Below are 27,242 nucleotides of genomic sequence, written 5' to 3' on the forward strand. Positions count from 1 at the left end.
CCCTTTCCTGTAAAATGGGGTAAATGGTTGAGAGTCACCCCTCAAAGTCTGAGCTCCTGTGCCATTTTCTCCACAGGGCTGGTGGTGATTTCCATTTACTCCTATACACAAATTCTGCAAGATTAGACTATGACAGGATGCTTGCAATGCCATAAACATCATACAGGCCTGGCAGTGCAATAAACATAAACCATCCGACGGTCCTCACTGTCCTTTATGCCTCCCCCACAGTAGAGCCAATTATTGCACCTATGAGGCAAAGAATGGCATTCAGAAATGGGACCGCTCTTCTAAGTATCAGTTAAAATAACCAGCAGAAAGACTGGACACACACGTGTTGGGCTAACTGTAGGGACTACTCTGCTGACACAGCCAAGCTGAGCTTGAGCACAAGTTGCAACTAACTGCAGAGCTCCTCCCTGGGCAGCTCTGGCTGCAGACCATGTACCGGCCCTTTCGGCAACGGTCACACACGGATGACAGCAGCGATGCGAACACAAACTGAGAGGGTCGCCTCTCAACAAAGAGGAGGCACGTGAAATCGCCTCTCCTGGTTATTATGACTTCCGAGCTTCGGCACGCCTTCCGAGTCACTCTAAGCAAGCAAAGGTGCCCTGTGAAGTTCGGGGCCGTGGCAGACTCCTGAGTCTCAGCCGAAAGAAATGATGGTTTGGCAAGTGCTGGAAGTGTGAACCTTTCATAACCTCGGGGATTTTAGGCGCTGGGATTTCAGCTTCACTGGCACTCTTGCATTCTTGGCGCTCATAACAAACAGCACACCATGCCGTGCCCTGATTCTGAATCTCCTCCAGGAGTGACGGCTTCTTTGCCCCAACAGTCCCTCCCCTCCTCACTGGTAACGCGTGTGCCTGTCGGAGACTTCGCGTTGCTCTCCAGTTTCTCTTTGGAAGACATTCCCCCCCCTCCCCCGCACCCCGCCTCTGGCATCTAGAACATACTTTAGTTCTTAGCGAAAGTTGTGCAACTTTACAACCATCTTGGTAAACAAGGTAGGAAACTGTTCTTTTATAACTGAAAAAAAAAAAAACAAAAAACCCAAACCAACCTATTTACAAATTTACCTGAGAGTTCTGGCAATAGACATCACTCACATTTATGTATGTGGTCTAGAATTTGTCCCTCCTAGAAACCAGGACTTCAAATATTTCCATTCTGAACTCAACTAACAATTTTTTCACATTCTCTCAATCCAGTTAATTTTTTCTAATCTTTGGTGTGCAATGCAGGATCTTCCTCTCCTGATCAAGGATTAAATCTGTGCCCCCTTCAGTGGAGGCATGGAGTCTTAACCATTGGATGGCCAGGGAAGCCCCCTCAACCTAGCTTTAAAGGCATTTTCTAGACTGTGTGATGAGGGCCCACGTGTTGAAGCCCGCCTCGACCTGCTCTGGGTGCATAATCAAGGATGGAGTGGAACCGGCTCTTGGCTCATATCCCCTCCCTGCAAGCAAGTCACCGGGACCCCGGCCAGTCGGCCACTACAAGAGCAGGTAAGAGGAGTCCTCCGAGGCCCCCGAGTCTAATCCAGATCAAGGCTTCACCGTCTTGGCTTCGTAACTGGAGTTCTACAAGCTGCACCAATTCGGAAAATGAAGAAGCCAAGACTCTCCATCCCCCACCCCGGGCGACAGGCACGAGGCTGGGCTCTGGGAAGCGGCGGCCGGTGTTCTAGCTGGACTGATCCGGATCTGAACCGGGAGGACAGCCGCCCGAGTCACACTGGCGTGGCGCCTCCTGCCCCTCCAGCCACGACGAGAGACTGTGCCCCTGCTCTGGCCGCCATATGAGTAAAGGCCATGAGACAAAAGGGATCCAGGAGACCAGCGCTACTACAATTAACCCCATTCCAGTCCCAAGGCCCCAAGCCCTCCTTTAGTACCTCTGGTCTGCCCCGGGTGGCCAGGTCCTCTTCTGGGCCACCCAGGGTACAGCTGTGCTGAGGTCCCAGTCGCTCACTTTCATTTAAGCACCAGAGTCACGGAACCCAAAGTCGAAAGGAACCGTGTTACTGTTGTTCAGTCGCTAAGTCGTCTCCCGACTCTTTGTGACCCTGTGGACTGTAGCCCGCCAGACACCTCTGTCCGTGGAATTCTCCAGGCAAGAATACTGCAGTGGGTTGCCATTTCCTCCTCCAGGGGGATCTTCCCGACCCAGGGGTCAAACCCATGTCGCCTGCATTGCAGGCACCACTGAGCCCCCTGGGAAGCCTGAAAGGAATTTTAAGGACCAGCAATTCACCCCAAGGCATGAATCGCTACAACAACATTCCTGCAAGCTGCCTAACCTGCCCACATGAACCAGGAGGTCAGAACCCACTCCTGAGAGAGGGTTCCCTTCTGGAATAAATGTCACACATCCCTGGATACCATAATCTGTACACATCTTGAGTGAACACAGGTAGACTCTGCCAGCAGAAAACGGGGGTAAGTTACAGCTGTTAAAAGGTGAAGTTGTTAAAAGTGAACATGTTCTGTAGCATCCAGCTTCTTAATTTAGGCTAAATTTCAGGTATGTCCCGCTTATTCAGCTCACTAACCCATCCATGTCATGGGAAATTTCAGGACAAGTAAAATAAGACAGCTCCAAAAATATTTCATTCTCTTTTAGGCTTTTTCATAAACTTGCTCCAAAAAAAGGTAATAAGAAAAGCTCTCTAAACGCATGAAACGTTGTCCTCTTTTCCAGAGGGCAGTCACCAAATAGCCTTCCATCCCACCTGCACCGCAGAGAGATGGAATTTTTAAGATCCCGCAGAACACCCATGGTCCTCTTTGAAAGGCTTGGGGCTAAAGTCAGACTTTTCTCTGAAAGGTTTAAAATGCTGAGGAAAAAGAAAATAGTCTTGGAAACTCTTTTAAAAAAAATAACCAAGTTGTTTCCATAATTAAGAAGACAACCGATGCTTTCATTATTACGTTGGTTTAGAAGAGCCCTACAGTCTCATTTGAGTACTACTTTTGATTTCTCCCACTCTGAAGATACATACTGCCTTCACACTTAACAGAAACAAGCATGATTTATTAAAATGATCAAGAAGTTAAAGATGACAAGAGAAACCACTGCTAGGTATTAACATATTACAGGATAACAATTCTTGCCCTTTAAAAACACACATTCTAAAAGAAAACTCAAGTATATATTAAATTTTCTTTTAAACAATCGTGTAGGTTAGCAGTTCTGAAACTAAATTTTGAGTATTGTAAGACTGAACAAGCAATTGTGACTAATGAGTGCTCAGTTTCTCACAGTCAGAGAAGGAAGTTACAAATATGGAAACGGAAAAGGCTCAGATGAGTGCTGGACAGCTGAACTGGAATCAGAAGCATCAGTAGGAACCCATGGTTTTTAAGAAGAGAGAGACAGAAATACAGATAAAATGGAAGTATGGAAAGGGAAAGAAATACAGAGAAGTAAAGAGAAACAGAAAGAGAGAAATCGAAAGAGCTAGAGAGAGAGAGAAGGAGAAACAGCTTTGGAGCTAGAAAGACAGAGAGGTGTGAGCACACACACACCTCACATGTTAATTTCCTCACTCTGCTCATGGAGCAGGCCTGAGAGCAATTGTAAGCCAACAGCATCCCACTTCTGACACATCTTGGGCTTCCCTTCTGGCTCAGCTGGTAAAGACTCCGCCTGCAATGTGGGAGACCTGGGTTCAAAAGATCCCCTGGAGAAGGGAAAGGCTACCCACTCCAGTATTCTGGATGGAGAATTCCATGGACTGTACAGTCCATGGCATCGCAAAGAGACACGACTGGGTGACTTTCAATTCACTTCACTCCACTCGATTTTTAAATATAATTCTCCACTAAAAGGAACCATCAGGGCTCTTTGGGGAAAATGGCTTTTTCTAAGACTGGAACAAGGAACATACTAGATGAGCCTGTGACACCTTCTTAGGCTGGAAAGCAGAGACATGCTCAGAGAATGATGTCAAAAGGACACAGAAGTCATCCTGAAGGAACATGGGCCACATTAGGAACAGTTTGAGCAACAAAATAAATGGGCTTCGTAATGAACTATCACCCACAGAATAAGAACTCATGAGTCCACACTGACATAAATAAATGAATAAATAAATAATGAAGGCAAAAAAGCTCAGTTTTACAGAAGAATCCCAAACGTTAAATGTAGGAGGAATCTTGGAATTAGAAAAATCACCGTTTGGTTACTACCACGAAGAATCATGCCAGGATGCTGACATTGGTAGGTGGATGTGTGATGATAAGCAGACTGTACACGGTCTCCAAATATCTCCCCATATATTTTAAATGATAGGGGAAAACCATAACTTTACGAACGAAAGACATCAGGACAGTCACCACCTTGTCAAGTTACCCGATTTAACATCACTAGTCATGGGAAAACTCTTCTGTCCGCTGCTATGAGGTCCTGAGGAAGACACACAGCACTTCTGTGCTCCTCCTGCCACAAATGCAGAACTGGAGTCTAACCCGAAGGAAACACGAGACAGATCCAAACTGAGGGATGTTGTGCAAAACACCTATTACCTTGTACTTCACAGAAACGTCGTGGTTGTGAAGGACAATGAAGGACTAAGAAGCTGCTTCAGATCAAAGGTGATGAAGGAGAAAGGACAAAGAGGTGCAGTGTAACTGAGGGTTGGATTCTGAACTAGAATTTTTTTTTTTAAATTACAAAGGTCCTTAGTGGAAAAACTGATGAAATTTTAATGTTACAAGTTAGATTTGGTAATTATATTTTGGCTAGCCCTGTTTTTAGTAGGTACTGCTGAAGTATTTGGAAGTAAAGGGTATGACATTGTCAACTTACTCTTAAAAGGCTCAGAATAAAAACGTGTGTGTGTATGGAGAGAGGGAACGATAAAGCAAATCTGGTAAAATGTTAACTTTGGTGGAATCTGAGGGAACTGTATGTGGAAAAATCTTTGTACTATTTTGCAACTTTGCATAAGTCTAAAATTACTGCAAAATTAAAACTCTAAATCATTTTTTAACTTGCCACTTGTCCACAGAAACCAGGAAAATTACACTCCTTCAGTGTTAACCATTAGTTTCTGGGACACACTGAAATCATTCATTGCAGCAACAACTCATCATAACAAAGGGAAAATCATAATACACGTTTGATATTGGCAGTCACAAACTAAATTAAAGGGGGAAAAAAAACCACGTGTGATTCATTTCACCTCTCTTCAAGCTCCATTTAGAACAAGGAAGGCTCAGAGGTAGTAAAACCTTGAAACAGCAAAGTGTAAAGAGTTCTTAGAATGCCAAGACAGTCATGTGACATTCACTAGACAAATGATCACATCCCTCTGGGCCAGAGTTTCATCATCTGGAAAATGAAGGGGCTCTCTCAGATTACTTCTGCAGTCTACTCTAATTTGTACATCATGAAAATCTGTAAATTCATTTCATAATAAAAATATTTATTGCTTGCTTTACAAAATATAGATCTCACTCAAACCTCGAGTTCAAAGATAACAACAACGAACTGGCCAATAAGTTGTCACTAGATTTCTACGCTAATTGTTTCCTCCTCTTTCCTTCATCCCAGGCAAGAATACTGGAGCGGGTTGCCTTTTCCTCCTCTGGAGGATCTTCCTGGCCCAGGGATTGAACCTGTGTCTCCTGCATTGGCAGGCGGATTCTTTACCACTAAGCCACCAGGGAAGCCCTCTGTTATTTCTCAGAGTTTGGAAAACAAAGATTTCCTTGTGTTTTTAACTTTCCATAGCTTGACCAACGTCACCAACAAGCATATCCGTGCATTCTGAGTATCAGACTGCTAGACCTGTAAACACGGCAGTTAATTCCAAAACTTACCGTGGGCCAGTAACATCTTTTAAAATACAATATGCACAACAGAATACTTTTTTTTTGCAACAAAATAATCTGAATAGATTCTTCTACTAAAGAAAGTTCAGTGGTACAATAAACACGATTAATATCCACATAAGTATTAACTTTTATTCAGCTGGCTTTCATAAAGGAAATCAGGTTAAGTAACTTATCTGATACACCTGAATTGCTAAGGTTCCTTTCTGTTCTGTTTTTCAGTTTAGACAATATCATTCTTACAAGAGGATACTATGCTGTGATGCTGTAATTATTTCAGTACTAAAATAGTACAACATACAAAGCCAACCATTTTTTTGCAGGGGCTACTCACCTGAGAGCTCTTGCCACACTTAGCGTCTCCCGAAACGATCACAATTTGACTTTGAAGCAGCTTCTCCATAAAGGAGTATTTTTCCTTCCATATTGGGAGGTCTTCTCTTTCTTTCAGAAGTTTATAGTAACGTGATGAATATGGCAAGCCATCGAAAGGGTTAAGTTCCAAGTCCTCACACGCCAGAATTCCCTCCTCATCCCCGTCACTGGAATCCAGGGACTCGGGGAAATAGCGTTTTTCGGAGGAAGAGTTAGGACATTCCAGGGCTGCTGCTTCCATCTTGTCCAAGGGAGCTTAAGCCGCCAGCATTCTCCTTCAACAACCCACTGCAAACAGAGCCGTCTCCGCACACACCGTCTCCGCACACAAACTCAGACGTCCCAGCCTGCGGGACTGCAGGCCAAGGCCCCAGCCAGCTGAATTCCCCTGGTCTGCATCTGTTCTCCGCTGCGTCGGCTGCTGTGCTCCAGCGCTCTCCTGTGCATTCGGTGATGGTCGATAAAGCTAGACGCAAACTAAACAAGAAGGAAAGTCAGGTACACAGACATACGAGATGCTCAAAAGAAAGAGCAACAGGCATTCCAAAACAAAGGCCCGATTTCTTCTGTTAACGGGTTACTGTCTGGCATTTCTGCTGTCTGTTTAAAAGGCCAGGAATAATGCAGGCTCGCTCTTCAGGTCTGGCTGGTTGCCGTTTCTCCCTGGCCAGTTTAAGCACAAGCCCACCCGGGACCTGGTTCTCTCTGCTGACCCCTGTCCCAGGTCCCCGCATCTTGATTGACAGCGGAATCGGGAGCAACAGGCGGACATTGTGAGCATGAGGCTCCATCACGTGGTCACTAATCTCACCACAAAGGAGACGGCAGACCCTCTAACAGGGAAAACTGTTGAGGGCCTGGCGAGTGCTCCCCCACACTGGCTTCAGAAAGCCTATTATTTATTTATTTAGCTTAAAAGAGTATTACATTTTTTTATTCATTTTACACTTGCCTGTGCTAATTTACAAAGCCAAGTGAGTGAATTTATTATTTTTTCCCATCTGAGGCTATGCTAGCTTTGGTTAATGAGGTCTTTTATTTGTTTAACTACACCAGAAATCTCAAGCATATTTCTTGAGATTCCTGGGTCTTAAGCCCAACATGTTAGATATAAGAGGCAACAAATTACAACACTTAATTTAAATGAAGAAGAGAAAAACTGCCTAAGAAAGGGTAAAATTTACACTAGGAATAGCCTGTATGTGTCAGGGAAGGGATCCTTCCTTTTCCAATCACTGGAGGTTTTTAAAAAATTCAATCAGTATTGTTGGAAATAAGCACCTTTTCACATTAACCAAGGGAAAACTAAAAGCAAAGAAAACCTCAAGTAAAAAAGAACGCAGAATACAATACATTTCATGATATCTTGTCACTCAGATCACTCTTTTTATGGCACCTCATTTATCAGAATTATTGCTCGAGATTGTCAGAGTTAGTAGTCTCAAACGGCTAGCTTCTAACCATAAGTAATAAAAACAAAACAAAACACTTCTCCACTGGTCAAGTCAGGCTCCAAGGAAACAGTCCATCACTTAAGAAACAATCTTGAGTGCCTTTCCAGGGCTTAAACTAATACCCGAGGCGCTGGTCACACACATAAGGATACTCTGGGGGTAGGACGAAGACTGTTACAGAACTTATAAAAAGTCACAGATCACAAGAGGGAGAAACTCATCTCCAGGGTGGGGAAAGAATGTTCTGGCTCTATGAGGGCAGAGTTCTTCAAAATTCATTCTGAAAGCGACTGATTCAAAATTACAATGGAACTGTCAAGGTGTGATAATATGCGTTAATCCACAATTCCGCACAGAGACCAGATCCACAGGAGAGCTCCAAAAGCATGACAGCCTGAGATCACAGGACACGGTGACCTTGCGACGGCGCCCAAGAATCAGAAACCTCTGCTGCTTAAGAGAAGTTAACGCTTAGCTTTGTGTTCAGCTTTTGTTTTGTTCTGATTAGAATCCCTTCCAAGGGATCTCATCTTACATGTAAATTAAATTACTGCTACTATGGCTGATGACTGCCTTAGGTACTATTTCTGAATTGTTTTCGGTTCGGTCGCTCGGTCATGTCTGGCTCTTTGCCACCCCATGGTCGCAAATTGTTTTATCTTAAAAAAAGAAAAAAAAGCACCATTACTATTACCAAACATGTGTCCTTGAAATGCTTCTCTTACAGTACTCCCTAAAAGTGTCATCATCTTGTAATCAAAGTCTTACTTAGAAAGTACTGACCACGTTGAATCCTCGGGAACAGTCACATTTTCTGAATAGGCATCTTTCTAGAAGAAAGCTAAGGCTGACCTTGCCTCTTTTTACACAAACCACGTGTACAGATACACATCACCTACTTATCTGTTCTGGTGATTCAGAGATGACCCATGGAGCGGTGGACTCTTACTTCCTCTCCCTGTGAATCTGAGCTTGCCCCGTGACTTGCTGTGACCACAAGAATGCAGTGAAGTTATGCTGGACTACTTCTGAGGCATTCAATCGCTTTGAAAACACTCTCCCTTGGAGCCAGCTGTCATTCAGTGAGGTGGAGAAGCCACTAGGAAGAGACCGAAGCTTGGCATCTGCTGATAGAAGGCTTAGCCCACCAACCACGTGGGTGAGTGGTGGAAGGCGCCCCACCCCGGCATGGCCTCCAGATGACCACCGGCCCGGCCGACAGGACGTCTGCACAAGGAGCAGCCACGGGAGCCCAGTCACCTGGAGAACCACGGGACGGGCCACCAAGTTCCAGCAGCAGAAAACCAGACTTCTGCCGGCTAAATAGAGCACACTCGGGATTTAACTTTTTCTTCATGACTCAAGGTCCATTGGAGAAGACTCGAGAGTCCCTTGGACTGCAAGGAAATCCAACCAGTCCATCCTAAAGGAAATCAGTCCTGGGTGTTCAATGGAAGGACTGACGCTGAAGCTGAAACTCCAATACTTTGGCTACCTGATGTAAAGAACTGACTCTTTGGAAAAGACCCCGATGCTAGGAAAGATTGAAGGGAAGAGGAGAAGGGGACAACAGAGGATGAGATGGTTGGATGGCATCACTGACTTGATGGACATGAGTTTAAGTAAACTCCGGAAGTTGGTGATGGACAGGGAGGCCTGGTGTGCTATGGTCCATGGGGTCGTGAAGAGTTAGACACAACTGAGCGACTGAACTGAACTGAACTGAACAAGGGCACCAATGCACTGGTTCCTGTAACAGAATGAAGTTTCTAGACTTGCCTGAAGTGACGGGGGTCAGAGGCCAGACTGTGGCCACAGAGCCCTCCTTGCCCAGGGATGCGGCCCCCACGTCACACAGTCACTCTTCCCTGGTGAGGCTCCCATCTGCTTCTCTAACCCGCTCTCCTACGCAGTGCTTAGAACCAGTAAGCCTTGTTGCACAGAAACGCCTGTGAAGGCTGAGTCCACAAAGGGCTCTACGCTGACCCCAGCAAGTCTGAAGGGTAAAGTGATGGAGCCTGCGACACCTATTTTCAGCTCTCTCGGGACCTGTTTTTCTTTCTTTTGGTCTATCTTTATTTATTTGGGCTTCCCTGCTGGCTCAGTTGGTAAAGAATCCACCTGCAATGCAGGAGACCCCGGTTTGATTCCTGGGTCAGGAAGATCCCCTGGAGAGGGGAAAGGATACCCACTGCAGTATTCTTGGGCTTCGCTGTGGCTCAGCTGGTAAAGAATCTGCCTGCAATGCGGGAGACCTGGGTTCGATCCCTGGGTTGGGAAGATCCCCTGGAGAAGGGAAAGGCAACCCACTCCAGTACTCTGGCCTGGAGAATTCCACAGACTATATAGTCCATGGGGTCGCAACGAGTCAAACACAACTGACCGACTTTCACTTTATCTATTTAATTGGAGGATAACGGGCTTTACAATGTTGTGCTTCTGCCGTACAACACGAGTCAGCTGTGAGCATACGTATGTCCCTTCCCTCTCGAGACCCCCAGCCCCTCATCCCCTCCCTCCCAGGCGTCACGGAGCGTCAGGCTGGGCTCCCCGCGCTGTACAGCAGCTTACAGCAGCTTCCCACTGGCGGTTTTACACAGGTGGTGGTACGTGTCAAGGCTGCTCTTTAGATTTGTCCCACTCTCTCCTTCCCTGCTGTGTCCACAAGACCCTTTTACTGTCCTACAGACTGAGTTCCTGATTTGGAGGGGTGCATGGCTGAGTTTTGAGTCCACCAACTAGCAAGACAGACAGACACACCTCTCCTCATTGATTCAGCAACTGGCGGGATCCGTGTCAATCGCTTTCTCCTTGTCGTTGTTCAGTGGCTCAGTCATGTCCGACTCTTCACGACCCCATGGACTGTAGCCTGCCCCGCTCCTCTGTCCATGGGATTTCCCAAGCAAGAGTACTGGAGTGGGCGGCCGTTTCCTTCTCCGGGGTATGTTCCTGACCCAGGGATTGAACCTGAGTCTCCAGGACTGGCAGGTGGATTCTTTACTACTGAGCCACCAAGGAAGCCCCACTTTCCCCCAGATGTAATTAAATACACACAAGAGATTCGTGTCATGGCCTTTGGCAAATTTAATAGTAGCAACCTAAATAAGGGAAAACAAGTAATAGAGGCTACACATCGCTCAAAATAAAAATAAAATCTGTCCTGTTATCAATATAAACTACATTCTATGACAAGAATTTTAAATCTGAAAGCAAACTGGCACTTCTTAATTTTTCAAAGCTATCCTACATGAGACTGTAGATCACATAATTTGTCAAAGACTGCTCTCTGAAGTGAATCTATTACAACTCTTAAATGAGCATTTATGAAAATAATACATTATCCAGCATAACATGAAACTGCCTCACCAAGAAAAGAATCAGAAGTTAACACGTGGCTAATGAGCTACATGTTGGCCATTTATATTTTGGCTCTGGGCCAGTAATTCTAGAAATGTAAATGAAGTCCATAGACAAGGATAAAGCTTTCAAGGGACTAAGTCAAATAATGTGGTGAAATCTGTCCTGAATAACCGTTCCACCGTTTGATGCTCCTCTTCTGCATTTCCCCCTCATGTTCAACAGAATATCAATGGGTTCTTCACACCTACCAAACCCTCACCTGTACAATTTCAGCAACTGCACAGGTCTGGCGATCCCCCAACACTTAGTCTCTGGACCTCTTCTCTCTGTAAAAGGGCTGGTGAGGTCTCATCCTGTTCCCGGCTCTGATGCCACCGTTTGTGGAGGTCTCCCTGTTTATATGTCCCGTCAAGCCTCTCTCCCTGAACTCCAGTCTTGTGTATTCAACTACCTACTAGTCATCTCCAATGTGGATATTTAGCAGACATTTAAAACTGTACGTACCCAAAGCTGAGCGCTGACATCTGCCCCAAAGCCATACACCTGGTCCGCTCATCTTCTTCCTTTTAACTGCTCAGACCCCAAAATCTGAACGTAGTATTCTTCATTTTTCTTTATCTCAAATCCCATCTCTGATCCATCAATGGACTTGCTAGACAGAACAGCAGCATCCAAAGATGTGCGTGTCCAAAGGCCTGGGACCTTCAATATGTACTCTGCTTGACAAGAGGGCTGCAGATGTGATCAAGTTGAGGACCTTGGCCAAGGGAGATCGTGCTGGTGGGTCTGAGCTAATCGGAGGGTCTGAAAATCAGAGACCCCTTCTCAGGTTTAGTCAGAGGGGACACGACCGTGGAAGAAGGGTTGGGGAGGTGCGATGCTGTTGGCTCTGAGGAGGGAGGGCGGGCTTGTGAGCCACAATGCGGTGATCTCTAGAAGCTGGGAAACCAAGGAAAGGAATTCTCTCCTAGAGTGTCTGGAAAGCACCATAGCCCTGCCTGATTTTAAACAAGTGTTGAACATTTAAAAACATGATGTATAGAACAGTCTTGTGGACTCTGTGGGAGAGGGAGAGGGTGGGAAGATTTGGGAGAATGGCATTGAAACATGTAAAATATCATGTATGAAACGAGTTGCCAGTCCAGGTTCGATGCACGATACTGGATGCTTGGGGCTGGTGCACTGGGACGACCCAGAGGGATGGTATGGGGAGGGAGGAGGGAGGAGGGTTCAGGATGGGGAACACATGTATACCTGTGGCGGATTCATTTTGATATTTGGCAAAACTAATACAATTATGTAAAGTTTAAAAATAAAATAAAATTAAAAAAAAATAAAAACATGTATTTTAATTTTTCTTTCTTTATTTGGCTGTGCTAGGTCTTAGTCGCAACACATGGGATCTCTAGTTGAGACTTGCAGCATTAACTCTTAGTTGGGGCCTGTGGGATCTAGTTCCCTGGCCAGGACTCCAACCCGAGCCCCCTGCATTGAGAGTGCAGAGTCTTAGCCACTGGACCACCAGGGAAATCCCAAACTATGACAAACTAACTTCTAACTGAAGCAAATTACAATAATAAATAAATTACCACTAAATTTGCGGTAATTTGTTACAGGAGCAATAGTTAACTAATACATCTGGTCATGCCCGTTCTACCTTCAAAATATATCAAAACCCCCATAACTTCCACCATGAACAGCTCGTCTGAGCCACTAGCCTCTCATCTGGATCACTGCGACAGCCTCGTGACTGGTCTTGGCTCCACCCTTAGTCTCTTGAAGTCAAAGAGATCCTGGTAAAGTCTACTTAGGTCTCCTCTGCTCAAAAAATTTCTCATGATTTAGAAACTTCACCTTACTCCAAGGAAAAACCACAATCCTTAACAGGACCTGCAAGGCCTATGGGATCCAGAGGCATCACCTCCCTGCCCCAGTTTCCCTGGCTCCCTCTCTCACTCACATTTCTCTGCTCATGCGGCCCCCTCACTGTTCCTCAAACACACGGCACACGCCTGCCTCAGGACTTCATACCCGCTCTGCTCTCTGCCTGAAATGCTCCTTTCCTCCGATACCCAAATAGCCAGCTCCCTTATTTTCCTAAAGACCTTCATCAAATGTCAACTCTGCCACGGGGGGCTTTCCTGCCACGGGTCTGCCCTGTCTGAACTTTCAGCCATGCCCCTGTGCCCCACACCCACCCTCCTAGCTCCTTAGCCTGCTCTGTTTCCTCTTCACATCTGTTTATTGTTGGAGCCCTCCACCGGAAGGCAGGCACCTCGAGTTGGGGAGGTGTCTGTTTTTCTCCCTGCCTTTACGGCAGAGTTGGCACATGGAAAGCATTCGACAGACACTTGCTGAATGAATCAATGATGTTGCTGGCACATCAGGGTACTGCTGTTCGACTATCCGGGTTGCCCTCTGTTCGGTCAGTGACCAAGTCCTTCAAACGTCACCGCATTCTGTCCCTTCCATCTCGCCTTTCATCCCAGACGCCCGCGGCCACCTGCCTGTCTCCCCAGGCGCTCCACTGCAATCCTCGTGCACAGATCTGCACTTTCATCATATTACTCTACTTAAAGTTCCAGTTGGCTGACTACGGGTGCATCAATAGAGCTGAAACACTTCTGTCAGGAACTATGTTTCTGGATTTCAGTGACTTTTTTGCCCCCGAATATGACACAGAATAGACCCTTGCTGTTAAAGGTTACGGCCTGAGAGTCTGGTGAATTAGCACATCCATCAACTGAAATATCTGCGAGCTTAAGTTTTTGCATGAACCATACGCTGAAATCACAAATTAGCTCCTTTTTCAACATTTCTTAGAGCTGCTTTTTTCTTGATGAATGAGAAGAGTGGTTGTGTAGAAAATCAGTTACACTGAGATTCACACAACAGCGTGCCTCAAGCACGCTCCAGCAGACCCCCTGATCTTTCTGGTCACTTGTCAATAACCAATATAAGGAGGCAACGTCCCTAAGGATTAGGGACTACTGAACCATCTGTACTACACACTATCTTTCCTTTTGGTCTCTCTACTCGAACCATCATCGAGCTACACCCTCTTAGGCAATTTCCACAGTCTGAACTCAGATACAGTGGGTACTTGATTAGCAATCAGAGGTTGAATCACCTTCTGTCCTTTGGGGATTTTATGCTTTTAAGACTAACATCTGATTGTGTTTTATTACAGGCGTTATTCTCAATCTAATAGGTTTTCTCTATTCTCAAGTCTTCTCATCTTCAATGCCTGCATTTTCATGTCTTCTGTTTTCTTATTCAACCAATATTTGAGTGTCTACTAAGCATCTGCCCTGTGAACATACGAGTGACTCATGTGCACAGGTGAACATACGAGTGACATGTGAACAGGCAGGGCTGGGTCCTGTCCTCATGGGGCTTACAGTCTAGCTGAAAACGAAGGTGGGGGGTCAAACAAAGACTCTTAATCTTGTAGTCAAATAAGGAAGACTTCCTGGTAGCTCAGACGGTAAAGAATCTGCCTGCAGTGCAGGAGACTCGGGTTCAATCTCTGGGTCGGGAAGACCCTCTGGAGAAGAGAATGGGTACCCCCTCCAGTGTTCTTGCCTGGAGAATCCCATGGACAGAGAAGCCTGGTGGGCCACAGTCCATGGGGTTGCAAAAAGTGGGACACGACTAAGTGACTAACACTTTCACCTTCTTTCAAGTAAGCAGAAGGAGGAAGAATGACAGGTATGCAATAGAAAAAAGAAAAGATCCAGAGACAGGTGCATTCATAGATGAGACAAGGGCCAAATCAGAGAAGACTGGATAAGCTATTAATAAAACTATTAAGTTTTATTTTAAATGCCATGGGCCTAACTCAGTCATTTCTTGATTAAAATTTTTATCTTTTAAACATTTTGCTTTTCTTTACAATTTTGTTAAATCTAATGTGTTACTCAATTTTCCAAATATTACCTATGATTTTTCTAATATCTACCTTCAGTTTTCTTAATTACTACTGCATGGCAAGTTCTAGGAGAGCTGGTGCCAACTGAATGTAAATGGGAGAATGGAATGGATACTGGAATTATGAGCAAGCTTACCGAACAGGGCAGTAAGAGAAACCAGCAAATCACATTCAAGTGAAAAATTATCAGAAATATTAAAAACTAAACACCACTTCTTGACTATTTAAAACTATTTTCACAAAGGCCTGTGAAAATAGGTCTTTTCTACGCTCTAACTCACAGCCGGTGCTTCTTCATCCCCACTGCTGAGGAAAAGTGCTCTGGGGAAAACACACTTACACAAACACCTTGCCTTTTGAACAATTATTCTTTTAATGTGACTGCCAAATTTGTTTTGACACTATTTATGTGACCAACGCATTTTTCTTGAAGAATTTGTGCTAATTTTTATTCAAAGTTTTTAAAATAATTTAATAACTATTTAAAGTCTCTTCATATTCTGCAGAAGAGGAAATTATTTATTATTCAAATGTTTGCAAACAGGATTAAATGGAGAGTCCAGTAATTTCTTAAAAATCCTAGAGGATGTCCCTGGTGTTCAGTGGTTAAGAGTACACCTTGCAATGCAGGGGACACGGGTTCGATCCCTGGTTCTGGAAGATCCCACATGTTGCAGAGCAACTAAGTCCAAGTACCACAATCACTGAGCCCATGCTCTGGGGCCCTTGAGCTGTTAGTGAAGCCCGAGTACCTAGAGCCCGAGTTCTGCAACAAGAAAAGCCACCCGAAGGAGAAGCCTGTGCCCCACAGCAAAGAGCAGACACCGCTCGCGCATCTAAAGCAAAGCCCCGCCACACAGCTACAAAAACCCAGCATGGCCAAAAATAAATAAGTCTTTCTAATGGATGTGAATCTGAGCAAACTCCAGGAGACAGTGAAGGACGGGGAAGCCTGGGGTCCTGCAGTCCTTGGGGTCGCAAAGAGTCGGACACAACTTAGCGGCTTAACACCGAACAAGGGGAGCGACTTAGTAAAAGGAAACATCTGTCTATGTGGAATCTTTGGAACAACGCTGGACACTAACGCAAACTCAGCACATGTACTCGACACATTCACTCAGGCTTTCACGTGGCGTCCTCTAGCTCTAGGTTTATGACAGACTTCCTAAGGTCAAGATCTACTTCTGAGTCATCTCTGCAGAGTCTACAACGTAACACAGGCCTTTGCAAAGATTATGTGACCAATAATAAACAATATACTCGTGAATCATGATGACAAGGTTTAGAACAAAGGAAGGTTAATGAGGCATTACAAGTGAATAATGACTGTGCTCAGAATAGAGGGCTGTTATTTCTTTGGAGAACAGGATCATTAGTTTCATATTCCACACCAACCCTATTCAAAGTGCTTGTTTGTGACACGATAAGGAGCTTGCACCACAGTATAAGTTAACTGGCTGCGTCCTTCCCTGAAGAAGTCCTGCTATTACCCTGAACTAAACAGTATGATTAGGGCCACAGTCTATTTACATTCTGGCACCAGCTCCTAATCTCACTGCAAACCAGTAAGTCTGTGGACTGACACTGGTCTGCACACCGGACTTTGAAAACAAAGGTCCTATCCAACCACCGAAGCTGGACTAGTACTAAGGACAGCGATAATGATAATGAGGATGATTCTACCAATTAGCCTTTACAGAGTGCTTTCTGGGCGCCAGATGCTAGAAGTACTTAAGCACTTTATATGGATTATTTCATTTAAACTCTTAAGGACCCCATGAGGGTTTACTTTATTATTTCCGTTTTTTTTTAATGAGGAAATTTAAGCCTTCAGAAGCTTAGTTAATTCACTCAGCTTTGAACTGCTCAGCTGGGGTAGAGCAGGTGCTGAAGTCCTGCAGTCTGCTCTCAGCTTCGCCCCAGGTATGTGTCCCAGGTACGGGTCTAGGGTGTGCTCGACTGTGTCGCACCACGCTGCTCCCTGCCCGCGTTAAAGAACTGCAGCAGGCTCCCGCGGCAACACTGTGGGTAGAGACCCACTCGACGTTACAGGAGGTACCAGGCAGGGTGGCCGGGAAGACATAGCATATGACGGCAGTTCTTCACGGAAAGGAAAACATAGCTGTAATCCCCCATACTGAGAGCTGCAGTCAAATATCTAACACGAAAGCTTTATTTTCCAGGTGTATTCTATTTTAATCAAAAACAAGGGACTTCACATAACTGGGCTTTTAAGAAGATTACTCCTTTGCTTTCCTTTGTTTTAATTGGCTCAGAACTCCCCAAAGTACATCCTATTGTATACTGTCATCCTGCTTATTTAACTTACATGCAGAGTACAGCATGTGAAAAGCTGGGCTGGAAGAAGCACACGCTGGAATCAAGATTGCTGGGAGAAACATCAATAACCTCAGATATGTAGATGATACCAGCCTTAGGACAGAAAGTAAAGAAGAATTCAAGAGCCTCTTGATGAAGGTGAAAGAGGAGAGTGAAAAAGCTGTCTTAAAACTCAACATTGAAAAAATGAAGAACATGGCATCAGGTCCAATCATTTCATGGCAAATAGACAGGGAAATAATGGAAACAGTGACAGACTTTTATTTTCTTGGGCTCCAAAATCACTGTGGACGGTCACTGCGGCCATGAAATTATAAACACTCGCTCCTTGGAAGAAAAGCTATGACAGACCTAGACAGCATATTAAAAAGCAGAGACATTACTTTGCTGACAAAGGTCTGTATAGTCAAAGCTATGGTTTTTCCAGTAGTCCTGTACAGATGTGACAGCTGAACAATAAAAAAGGCTGAGCACCAAAGAACTGATGCTTTTGAACTGTGAATGTTGGAGAAATTCCTGAGAGTCCCTTGGACAGCAAGGAGATCAAGCCTGTCAGTCCTAAAGGAAATCAACCCTGAATATTCACTGGAAGGACTGATGCTGAAGTTGAAGCTCCAATACTTGGGCCACCTGATTCGAAGAGCTGACTCATCAGAAAAGACCCTGATGCTGGGAAAGATTGAAGGCAGGAGGAGAAGGGGACGACAGAAGGTGAGATGGTTGGATGGCATCATTGACTCAATGGACATGAGTTTGAGCAAGCTCTGGGAGTTGGTGATGGGCAGGGAAGCCTGGCGTGCTGCAGTCCATGGGGCTGCAAAAAGTTGGACACAACTAAGCGACTGAACAACAACAACGCTGGTTTCTAGTGGAAGAGCTTGGCGGGCTACAGCCCATGGGGTTGAAAAGAGTCAGACGCAATCAAGCAATATCTCAATAATGACAATAATATACCAAACACAGCTTGAATAATCAATCCTGCACAATTTTTTTCAAGACTGCTACACTCTACTGGCAATTTGCACGTACAGAAAGACTTCCCAAGCTCAATCAATGGTTGTGTATCATAATAACATATTACTCCCTAAATCAAGGGTTTTGTTAGAATTTCAAATGGCTGGGCCACTCAGTGCTTTTTAACACTATTTTAATGATTATTTTTACTGGATAATATTCTAAAAACTAACACTTGAGTAAACGCAAAGTTATAAAGTATACTAAAATATTAATTTGACTTATTTATGCCATCTAGTTAGATATCTGAAAAAAATGCGTGAGCCAATCAAAGTTGAAAACTAAGAATAGGCTATTGCCAGTCTCCTTAAGGAATTCACCGTATTTATTTTACCTACAACATACACAAAATGAACTTTCATACAACTTCTTTATCAAAGACAGTATTGCTTGGGGCATTATCATACCTCCTGAAGTTATATTTTACTTGAATTGTTGCTCTCAACGAGATTGGGAAAAACGAAAAATACAAGGAACCTTTTTCACAAAGTATGTGTGTGTGTGTGTTCAGTCAGTCGTGTCCAACTCTTTGCGACCCCATGGACTGTAGCCCGCCAGCTCCTCTGTGAGTGGGATTCTCCAGGCAAGAGTACTGGAGTGGGCTGTCATTTCCTCCTCCGTGCTAACAGAGTAATGGGTAGCCATTCTGCACCAACTTTATTAAAACAAGAATCAATCGATAACTACATTGTCCTCTCTAAGGCAGGTGGAGGAAAATAGGATCATTTCAGGGAGTGCCAACACACGAGCCTGGAAGAGCAGGGGTTCTGTTTTGTTCATCTCTCCAGATTTTCTGGTCCCTCCTCTCTAGTCTCTGTACCCCAGAGTTTTATCCTCAACCCTCTTCTCACTGCACATAACCTCCCCAGAGAATCTCACTCACATTTTAACTTCAATCACTGAGTGCTTCACCCGAGTTCTTATCTTCATCTCAGACTTCTTTCTACAGTTCCAGACCCACACGTCCAAGTACTACTTATGGGACCTTATGGGACGTCCCAACTTAGATAACAGGCAATTTCAGGGTTAACGTTCAAAAGTGAACTTGACATCTACCCCACTTCTCACACTTCTGAGAAAGAAACGCTTCTTTCACATTCCTGATTCAGCAACTGACAGAACAATGCCCGTCAGCAGGAAGTCATCCCTGGCTTCTGCCCCACCTCCACCTCCAGCACCTCCAAGGCTGCTGACTTCACCTCGTTCAGCGGCCCCTCCTCCTGATTCCCGACACCATCACCACCAGAGCCTTCGTTATCTTATCATTTCTTCACAGAATTGCTGCAAAACCTCCAGTTTTGCTTTTCTGTCTCTATCTGTGGCTCCCCATCAACATGACGTCATTCACAGGCTGCCAGTGATCTCTGTCAAATGCAAAACTGCTCATGTCACTGACTCAAGTGCTTGTTATTACCTTCAAGACAAAAGCCTCACTCCCGGGTTCTTTCTGATTTAGTCTGTATTTGCCTCTCCAGCCTTCCAGTATGTTCTCTCTGCTCCAGCCACAATCCTATCCCCTGTACCTCTGCTCAATCTCTTCCTCTGCCTGGGAGGTTCCCCTGCCCTTACAGACAATCAATCCATCGAGTCATTTCCTAGTCCTGTCCCTCCTGGAGAAGAAATCCAGGTCCCAGGAAGTACCTAACACATTATAGGTGCTCACCGAATATTTGCTGTGTGTATGCTGGAGTTAATCACAACCCTTTACATTTAATACATTCTTTGCAAATATACCAAGAATTTTCATTCACATCTATAATCACATTTGACAACCACTGCAAGTTTTATCATCTCGAGTTATCAGTGAGGAAATAATGGCCCCTGACTTTCCCAAGATGGAAGAGCAGGAATTAATGCAATCATCCCTGACTAAAGGCTGTCCTCTATTATTATCCTACTTAATTATCAGGTACACACTGAAAACCCACTATGAGCTGAAAGGAATACAGAAGCAGCTTAGGTCATGGACTCAGCTCTAAAATGTTTAATCTCATCAGAGGCACAAGACCCATACACAAAAAAAAAACAAGAGAAAATTCTACAAAAGATAGTATAGTATATATATAAAATAGATAACCGATAGGGACCTACCATATACACAGTGAACTATATTCAGTATCTTATAATATTGAAAAGAATCTTTAAGGTAAAAGTATCTGAAAAGGAATATATATATATATATATATATATATATGGCTAAATCACTGTACTAAACACCTGAAACTAACACGATATCGTAAATTAACTATACCTCAATTCAAAAAAATTCTAAGAAGAAAAAAGAAAGTATAGTGTAGTATCGGGCTAAGTGCCAAAGTGCGTAGTGACCCTGGGAGGAACAGAAGCGCACTCAGTGGCACTCACCTATCCTGGGGGCTTCATGGGCTCAGCGGGTAAAACATCCCTCTGCCAATGCATGAGATGCAGAAGACGTGGTTTGACTCCTGGTTGGAAGTTCCCCTGGAGAAGGGAATGGCAACCCACTCCAGTGTTCTTGCCTGGAAAATCCCATAGACAGAGGAGCCTGGCGGGCCGCAGTCCAGGGGGTTGCAGGGTCGGACACGAATGAGTGACGGCATGAACACACGCGCGCCCACCCTGGAGAGGCTCTCCAGACAGGAGATGGGGGAGAGGGCAGTGTGGCTCTGTAGCCCAGTTACACCATTAGTGATTAAAAGGGCTAACAGAGAGGCATTTCTTAAGTCCAACAATTTGAGTGCAGACCATGACAGGTCTAGAGGACAGAAAGGAAACAGCAAAAATGGAAATATAATTGTTTTCTGCCTTTGAACAAATTCCTTCTGAGTTTTAGAAAGTAACAGAGGGAAGAGTTCCCTCACTATGGAAAAACAGAAATCCAGAAACAAAAATGAAAACTTCCTCTGACTTATGAGAGTAAGTTTATGAAACAGAAGTACATTCAGCTGCTTTATTTTCCTTCTTTCCTTTTGAAATCATCCTACTTGAATTAAACCATGTTAACTTCCTAAGGGAATTACTTTTACTTTGAATTCTGATGTGGACAAGAGATTTAAACAAGAAGAAGAAAGGCCACCTCTGTCTCTTAATTGCTACCTTGTTATTTCCTGGGACAGTGCTTTGGCTTGCTACATGTAGTTGAGCATCAGCAAAGTAAACAATAATGTAATTATTCCCTCCAGTGAAGAGCTGGGAAACTTTTCCCAACGTGACAGTGAAAACAAATAGAAAAAGTAGTACAAAATCCCCAAAGGGACAACCCATACCTTTACCATTCATTTCAACCCCCAGCCGCTAGCAACCGACCTCAGGCCATCCCCTCCAGTAATAAAGCACATCCCTTTATCTGGAGCAATTTCTTTAAAGCTCTTCTCAATCATTCAATAGACATTTAACAAGTACATTGTTACTGGAGAAAAAGAAACTGAATACCAAGCCCTGCCTTGGACACTTTCGTACCTACCCTTCCTCATTTTCACCCCCTTCTTTAGTCCTATGTTCCACAGGCACACAATCCCCTAAGACAAATGCTGTTTTTCCGTTGCTCAAGTCACCTATTACCTAAAATATGTCAATGCAAGATTGCCTCAATGTCAAGCTCATAGCTATCGATAAAATCATTCATGTATACTACAAAATATTTACCAATACATATCTCCATTTTATAAAGCAATTATCATCTGGTAAAAAAAAGAAAAAAGTCTGCATATAACTATTAAATTCTCGAGTCCTTGTTACATGAAGATCTACAATTTTGGTTCTTTCTTCTTTTTAAATACAAGTGCCTAATCCTTTACTATATGGGAAAATTTAACCCTACCTCCTCTTTTCTTTCTGTTAATAAAAGCCAGGCTTTAATCATTATCTTGTCACTTTGACTATGACATTTTCAACGAACATCATTATGTTTGTTTCTCCAGTGAAAAGACCAATTCATAACTTTGCTAATGATGTGAAAACTAGAATTTGAAAAGACTGTACTACAGAAGAACTGTTGATCTTAGAACCTTTCTATCTAAAAATCCATTCCCTGTCTCCAAGTAACAAGAACAGGTAGTCAAGGTACCTACCATGAAGTGTTTACCTTCCAACTCGAATTTATTACTTTAATACTGTAGCTGTTGAATTACAGGTTCTGTATATATCACACTGCTTGTCAATATCCACATAAACATAAACCTTGTGGCTTTGACAATGAATCTGAAAAAGTCCCCGTACAGTCTGAGAGGGGAGAGCCCAATTTGGTGGAGTATAATAAATGTCCCTTTCCATCACGGAATATCTGCTTCTCAGGTTCAATTAACCTCTGAATGATTCTCTTTCTGAGAGGAAAGTAATCCTCCTCGATGTCCTTGTCATCTACAGGGTGGAAAAGAATGAGTAGTCACTAACGTGACCCCAAAACGCTCTCTTCTTTGCATCCCCCTCAAGTCCTGTCTAGGGCAGCAGGAGGAACTGATGGAGGGGCCAAAATCTTCAGACCCAAGCACTGCATCGATCATGCCGTTTCTTCCCACCTGCCCGTGCATTCCCCTTCTTTTCCTTCTCTCCTCTCCTTAGGGTTGCTCTTCTTGACCTACACAGCACTCTCCCCGTGGTCTGAATTTTTATAGCCTACCAGACAAAATGCTCGGTCATCCCCAACGCTTCCTGAAAGCACTACCTGCGTCGATGTTTTCAAAACCACTCTTAGGAGAAAAAAAGACTATGGTGTGGGCTCTTGCTACAAAAAAAAGATTACGGTGTGTTTCACTTGCCCTACCAAGTTTTTGTGCAGAACGTGTGGGCTTGGTGCCCACAACTTGGAGCGAAAACCAGGAGGAGCTCTAAAACAAATACACCCACACACATAGACACACATACTTGGTGATACAACCTAGAGCGAAAACCAGGAGCCCTGAAACAAATACACACACACACACACAGTGCTACAACTTGGAGAGAAAACCAGGAGCCCTGAAATACACACACACACACACACAACTTGGTGCTACAACCTGGAGCGAAAACCAGGAGCCCTGAAATACACACACACACACATACACAAAACTAAAAACCGGAAAGATCCGACTGGGGCCCGCGGCCTGAAAGGTGACTCTTGGGATGACAGTGCAATGTGCGCAGCGGAGGCGCCTTCTCCCCACTTTTCGGGACCCGGGCGACACGCTCGGCCCACTGCCGACCACTTGATCCCATCTGCTAAGAAGCGCTGCCCGCCAAAGTGGCACGAGTGGCCGAAGTTCGGCCCCGGGCCGACCGGGCGCACCCCTCCGACCCGTGGCCGCCCCCCCAGCCTCGCAGCCCCGGAGCCCGCAGGGAGGGCCCGCGCGCCCGGACGCGGCTCCGCGAGGCTGGGGGGGTGGGGCGGGGCGGGGGGCGTCTCCTCCCGGCCGTTTCCCCAGTCGGGTCGGGGTGGTCCGGGGCCGACCCGGCGGGCCCGCAACAGGTGCGCCCGGGCCGCCCCCACCCCGGCCTCCCGCCGCCGCGGCCCGGCCTTTACCTGCGGTCTGCGGACTGAGGCCCGGGTGCGGGGGCCCTTCCCCGCCGAGCTCGCCGGACGCCCGGACCGACGAACGGACGCCTGGGATCGGCGACGGAGGGCCCACGGGGCCCCACCCGAAGGCCCCGCCGGGGACGCGAGGGCCACCGCGGGGAGGGCGCGACCGCCCGACAAAGCCGCCCTGGGGCAGCGCGTCTTCCGCCCGCAAGCCCCCTTCGCCCGCCGCGCTCACTGCCCCCCTGGAGACGCGCGGGCGCTCGCGCTCGTTCGCGTTTCCTGGCTTCTTTTGGTCCCTCCCTCTCGCCGTCCTTCCTGCTCCTCCTCCTCCTCCCACCCCACCCTCCTGGTTGTCAGGGCAACCGAAGCGACGCCGGCCCCCGGGAGGAGAGGCGTTAGAAGGGGCTTGCGGCGCCGCGGGCTCGGCCGGTAGGGGCCCGGGAGCAGCTTCCTCTATGGAGCTCCAGAGTAAGGGGGCCGGGGCCGGGGCCGGGGCGGGCCTCCCCCAGAACGGGTGTGGGCGCCCTGCGCGACGCTCCGCAGGCTTTTTAAAAACGCTTTTGACCTGGGTGTACATGGTCTCCCTCTCGCGCTTTCTTCTCCGGGAGAGTCGAGAAAGGGGCTAAATCCCGCGGAGTGTGACCGTCGGGAGCCGGAGGGCTGCGTGAGCTCGGGAATGTGGGCTGGAGGAGGCAGCGCCCCCAGGGTGCTGCTTCCAAAATGACCCCCAAGCAAATCCAGTTCTTGTTATTGTTGCTGCCATTATTATTGGAGCTTCCCTGGTGGCTCAGATGGTAAGGAATCCTCCGGCAATGAGACACAGATTCGATCCCTGGGTTGGGAAGATCCCCTGGAGGAGGCCATGGCAACCCACTCCAGTATTCTTGCCTGGAGAATTCCATGGACAGAGGAGCCTGGCGGGAATACAGTCCACAGGGTCGCAGAGTCAGACACGACTGAAGCGACTTGGCATGGTACGGTCGTCACTGTTTTGTTTGGTACTTTGATTCACTGACCATAAGTAGCCATTCAGCTTCTAAAATGTCAGCAATTGAACCTGCAGGGAGGCTAGCTAGCTCTTGTACTTATTAGAAGATATGGCATCCTCTTCACAGTAGTCGGAGATTTGAAGGAGAGAAAAAAATTGAGCTTTGTGCAGGAGTGTTTAATTCTTTGCTAGAGGTTCTCCGACTCATTGGGAAAGACTCTGATGCTGGGAGGGATTGGGGGCAGGAGGAGAAGGGAACGACAGAGGATGAGATGGCTGGATGGCATCACTGACTCGATGGACGTGAGTCTGAGAGAACTCCGGGAGTTGGTGATGGACAGGGAGGCCTGGCCTGCTGCGATTCATGGGGTCGCAAAGAGTCAGACGCGACTGAACTGAACTGAACTGAGAGGTTCTCCGAGGTAGGCTTGGACACGCAAAAAGGAAAAAAAAAGTTACGATTTCTTTTTCTGTTTCCCACTTTGTTTGACAAAAGGTGAGCCGTCTGGAGTTATCAGATCTAACACAAGCTTTAACTTACTGTGTTTTTGATTGTTGTTCAGTGTGCTGTGCTTAGTCGTTCAGTCGTGTCCAACTCTTGCGACCCCATGGACTGTAGCCTACCAGGCGTCTCTGTCCATGGGATTCTCCAGGCAAGAATACTGGAGTGGGTTGCCATGCCCTCCTCCAGGGTATCTTTCCAACCCGGGGATACAACCCAGGTCTCCCACATTGCAGGCGGATTCTTTACCATCTGAGCCACCAGGGAAGCCCATTGATTGTTGTTATATTATTACTACTGCTACTACTACTATTCAAACTTCTCTAGGGACACAGAGCTCTGTCCTTTTTTCCCAAGCTGTTTTATTGCTCCTTTTGTTCTTAAAATAAGAACAGTGTTTCATGTGGAGACTAGAAAGACCTGGAACTTTTATAGGAGGATGCAGTGTGACTCTGAAAACCAAGTTGTCTTTTCTTGCACAATTTCAGAAATGAAAGTACTCAGACCATGTCCATTCTCTGGGGTATATGCTGATGTTGTTAAAGGTCGTTAGTTTCCAAGGAGGTTTCTAAAGACTTTTTCCTTTCTTTTAACTCCCTTGCTGAGCAGAAAGCTTGTAAATTGAGAATTATAGTTTGAGTGGACTTCATGCACGGTTCTATCACTCACACTTGTAACTCTCTGGATTCTGTGTGTTGTCTAACCTGTTGAAAGAAATTTAACTTAAAACAATGTTAGAATTTTTGTATCATTTCAAACTAATGCCAGGGTGTGTATGTTCTCTCTTTAGAGAAGAAATAAAGTGAAATAAAATCTCTCTCTTAAAAATACCAACTTTATTTCTTCAAATTTATGTTACTGTTTAACTGTGTAAACTAAAAATTTCAAGTATGGTATTGAATTTGGTATTTCCAATTTCAATTCCAATACCAATTTCAAATTCCAATATCAATTTCCATGGTATTTCCATGGTATTCTCTATGTTCTAAATACTCTCCTGGGGTGGAGGATTGAACAGTGAATAAAACCCTGTTAGCTTTGGTTATCCCTGGGAAACTGAGCAGACCCTTGCCCAGGAACTTCTGAAAACCTCCCTGGGGTCTGAGATTAGGGGAAGGAAATGGACAGAAGGCTTCCGGCAGAATAACCCAACAAAGAATGAGGGAAAGGGGTTCCAGACAGGTCCCTGAGACCAGAGAGAGCAGTGTGGGTTTAAGGTTCAGAGTTCAAAGATCAGTAGAGCTGTAACTGAGAAGACTGAAGGTGGAGGGGAGGAGGAAGAAAAGAGACAAGGCTAGAAAAGTGAGTAGGAACCAGATCCTGGAGACTTTGTAAAACTGTGAGAAATTTATTACCTCTATGAATGACACATCTGATTTATATCTGATCACAGATATATCTGATCACATTGGGTCTTAACATGGAAAATATTTGTTAAATAATCTTTTATGCCTGGGACACAGCTGTAAATTTCTTTTTTACATACTCTCAAATGCCATCACCAGTTTAATTTTAGATAATTCAAACAATGACCACTTACCTTAGAGAATTCTTTAGCAGCCTAATAGACATCATTTTGGGTGAATATTAATTTATTTGCTGTTAATAAATATTTTAAAGGACAAGATTAGATGGTCTTTAAGATCCTTTTTAACGTCAAGAAATGTACCCTACCAGATTCGACCTGAGACTCAAGTTACTATTTTATTCTCTCAAAGATATTGGAAAATACTATGGCTGTGATATTAACAAATACTACAATTGTACTGTTATCAGTATTATATTAACAATATAGTATGTTGTTATGCCAATATTATCTGGCATATTTTAAGCCTGGTGTGTACATGATACCATTTGTTATTGGGGGGTTTCAAGTAGCATTTTACTGGTGTAGCTCAATATAGCACTAGTAAATTGATTTAAAAGGAGGCACCTGCTTCATTGCCTTTAAGGATTAAA

At 45.2% G+C, this 27,242-nt stretch overlaps 1 protein-coding gene and 1 non-coding gene across 3 annotated transcripts in view; both read right to left on the minus strand.

The window, feature by feature from the left end:
• Nucleotides 1–23,937, minus strand: part of DHX32 (DEAH-box helicase 32 (putative)) — a 52,700-nt gene extending 28,763 nt beyond the window's left edge. For both annotated transcript variants that reach the window (XM_055560849.1, XM_055560847.1), the window contains exons 1-2: nt 23,797–23,937; nt 6,178–6,695 (exon numbers count right to left, since the gene is read on the minus strand). In XM_055560849.1, coding sequence (XP_055416824.1) covers nt 6,178–6,459 — 282 coding nt within the window. In that variant the 5' untranslated portion in view covers nt 6,460–6,695; nt 23,797–23,937. The remainder of the gene's footprint in view (nt 1–6,177; nt 6,696–23,796) is intronic.
• Nucleotides 12,488–12,560, minus strand: TRNAE-CUC (transfer RNA glutamic acid (anticodon CUC)). Its single transcript has one exon. It is a non-coding gene; the product is annotated as a tRNA-Glu (tRNA).
• Nucleotides 23,938–27,242: the final 3,305 nt, after the last annotated feature.

Source organism: Bubalus kerabau, chromosome 22 (assembly GCF_029407905.1).
Source record: "Bubalus kerabau isolate K-KA32 ecotype Philippines breed swamp buffalo chromosome 22, PCC_UOA_SB_1v2, whole genome shotgun sequence".
NCBI lineage: Eukaryota > Metazoa > Chordata > Mammalia > Artiodactyla > Bovidae > Bubalus > Bubalus kerabau.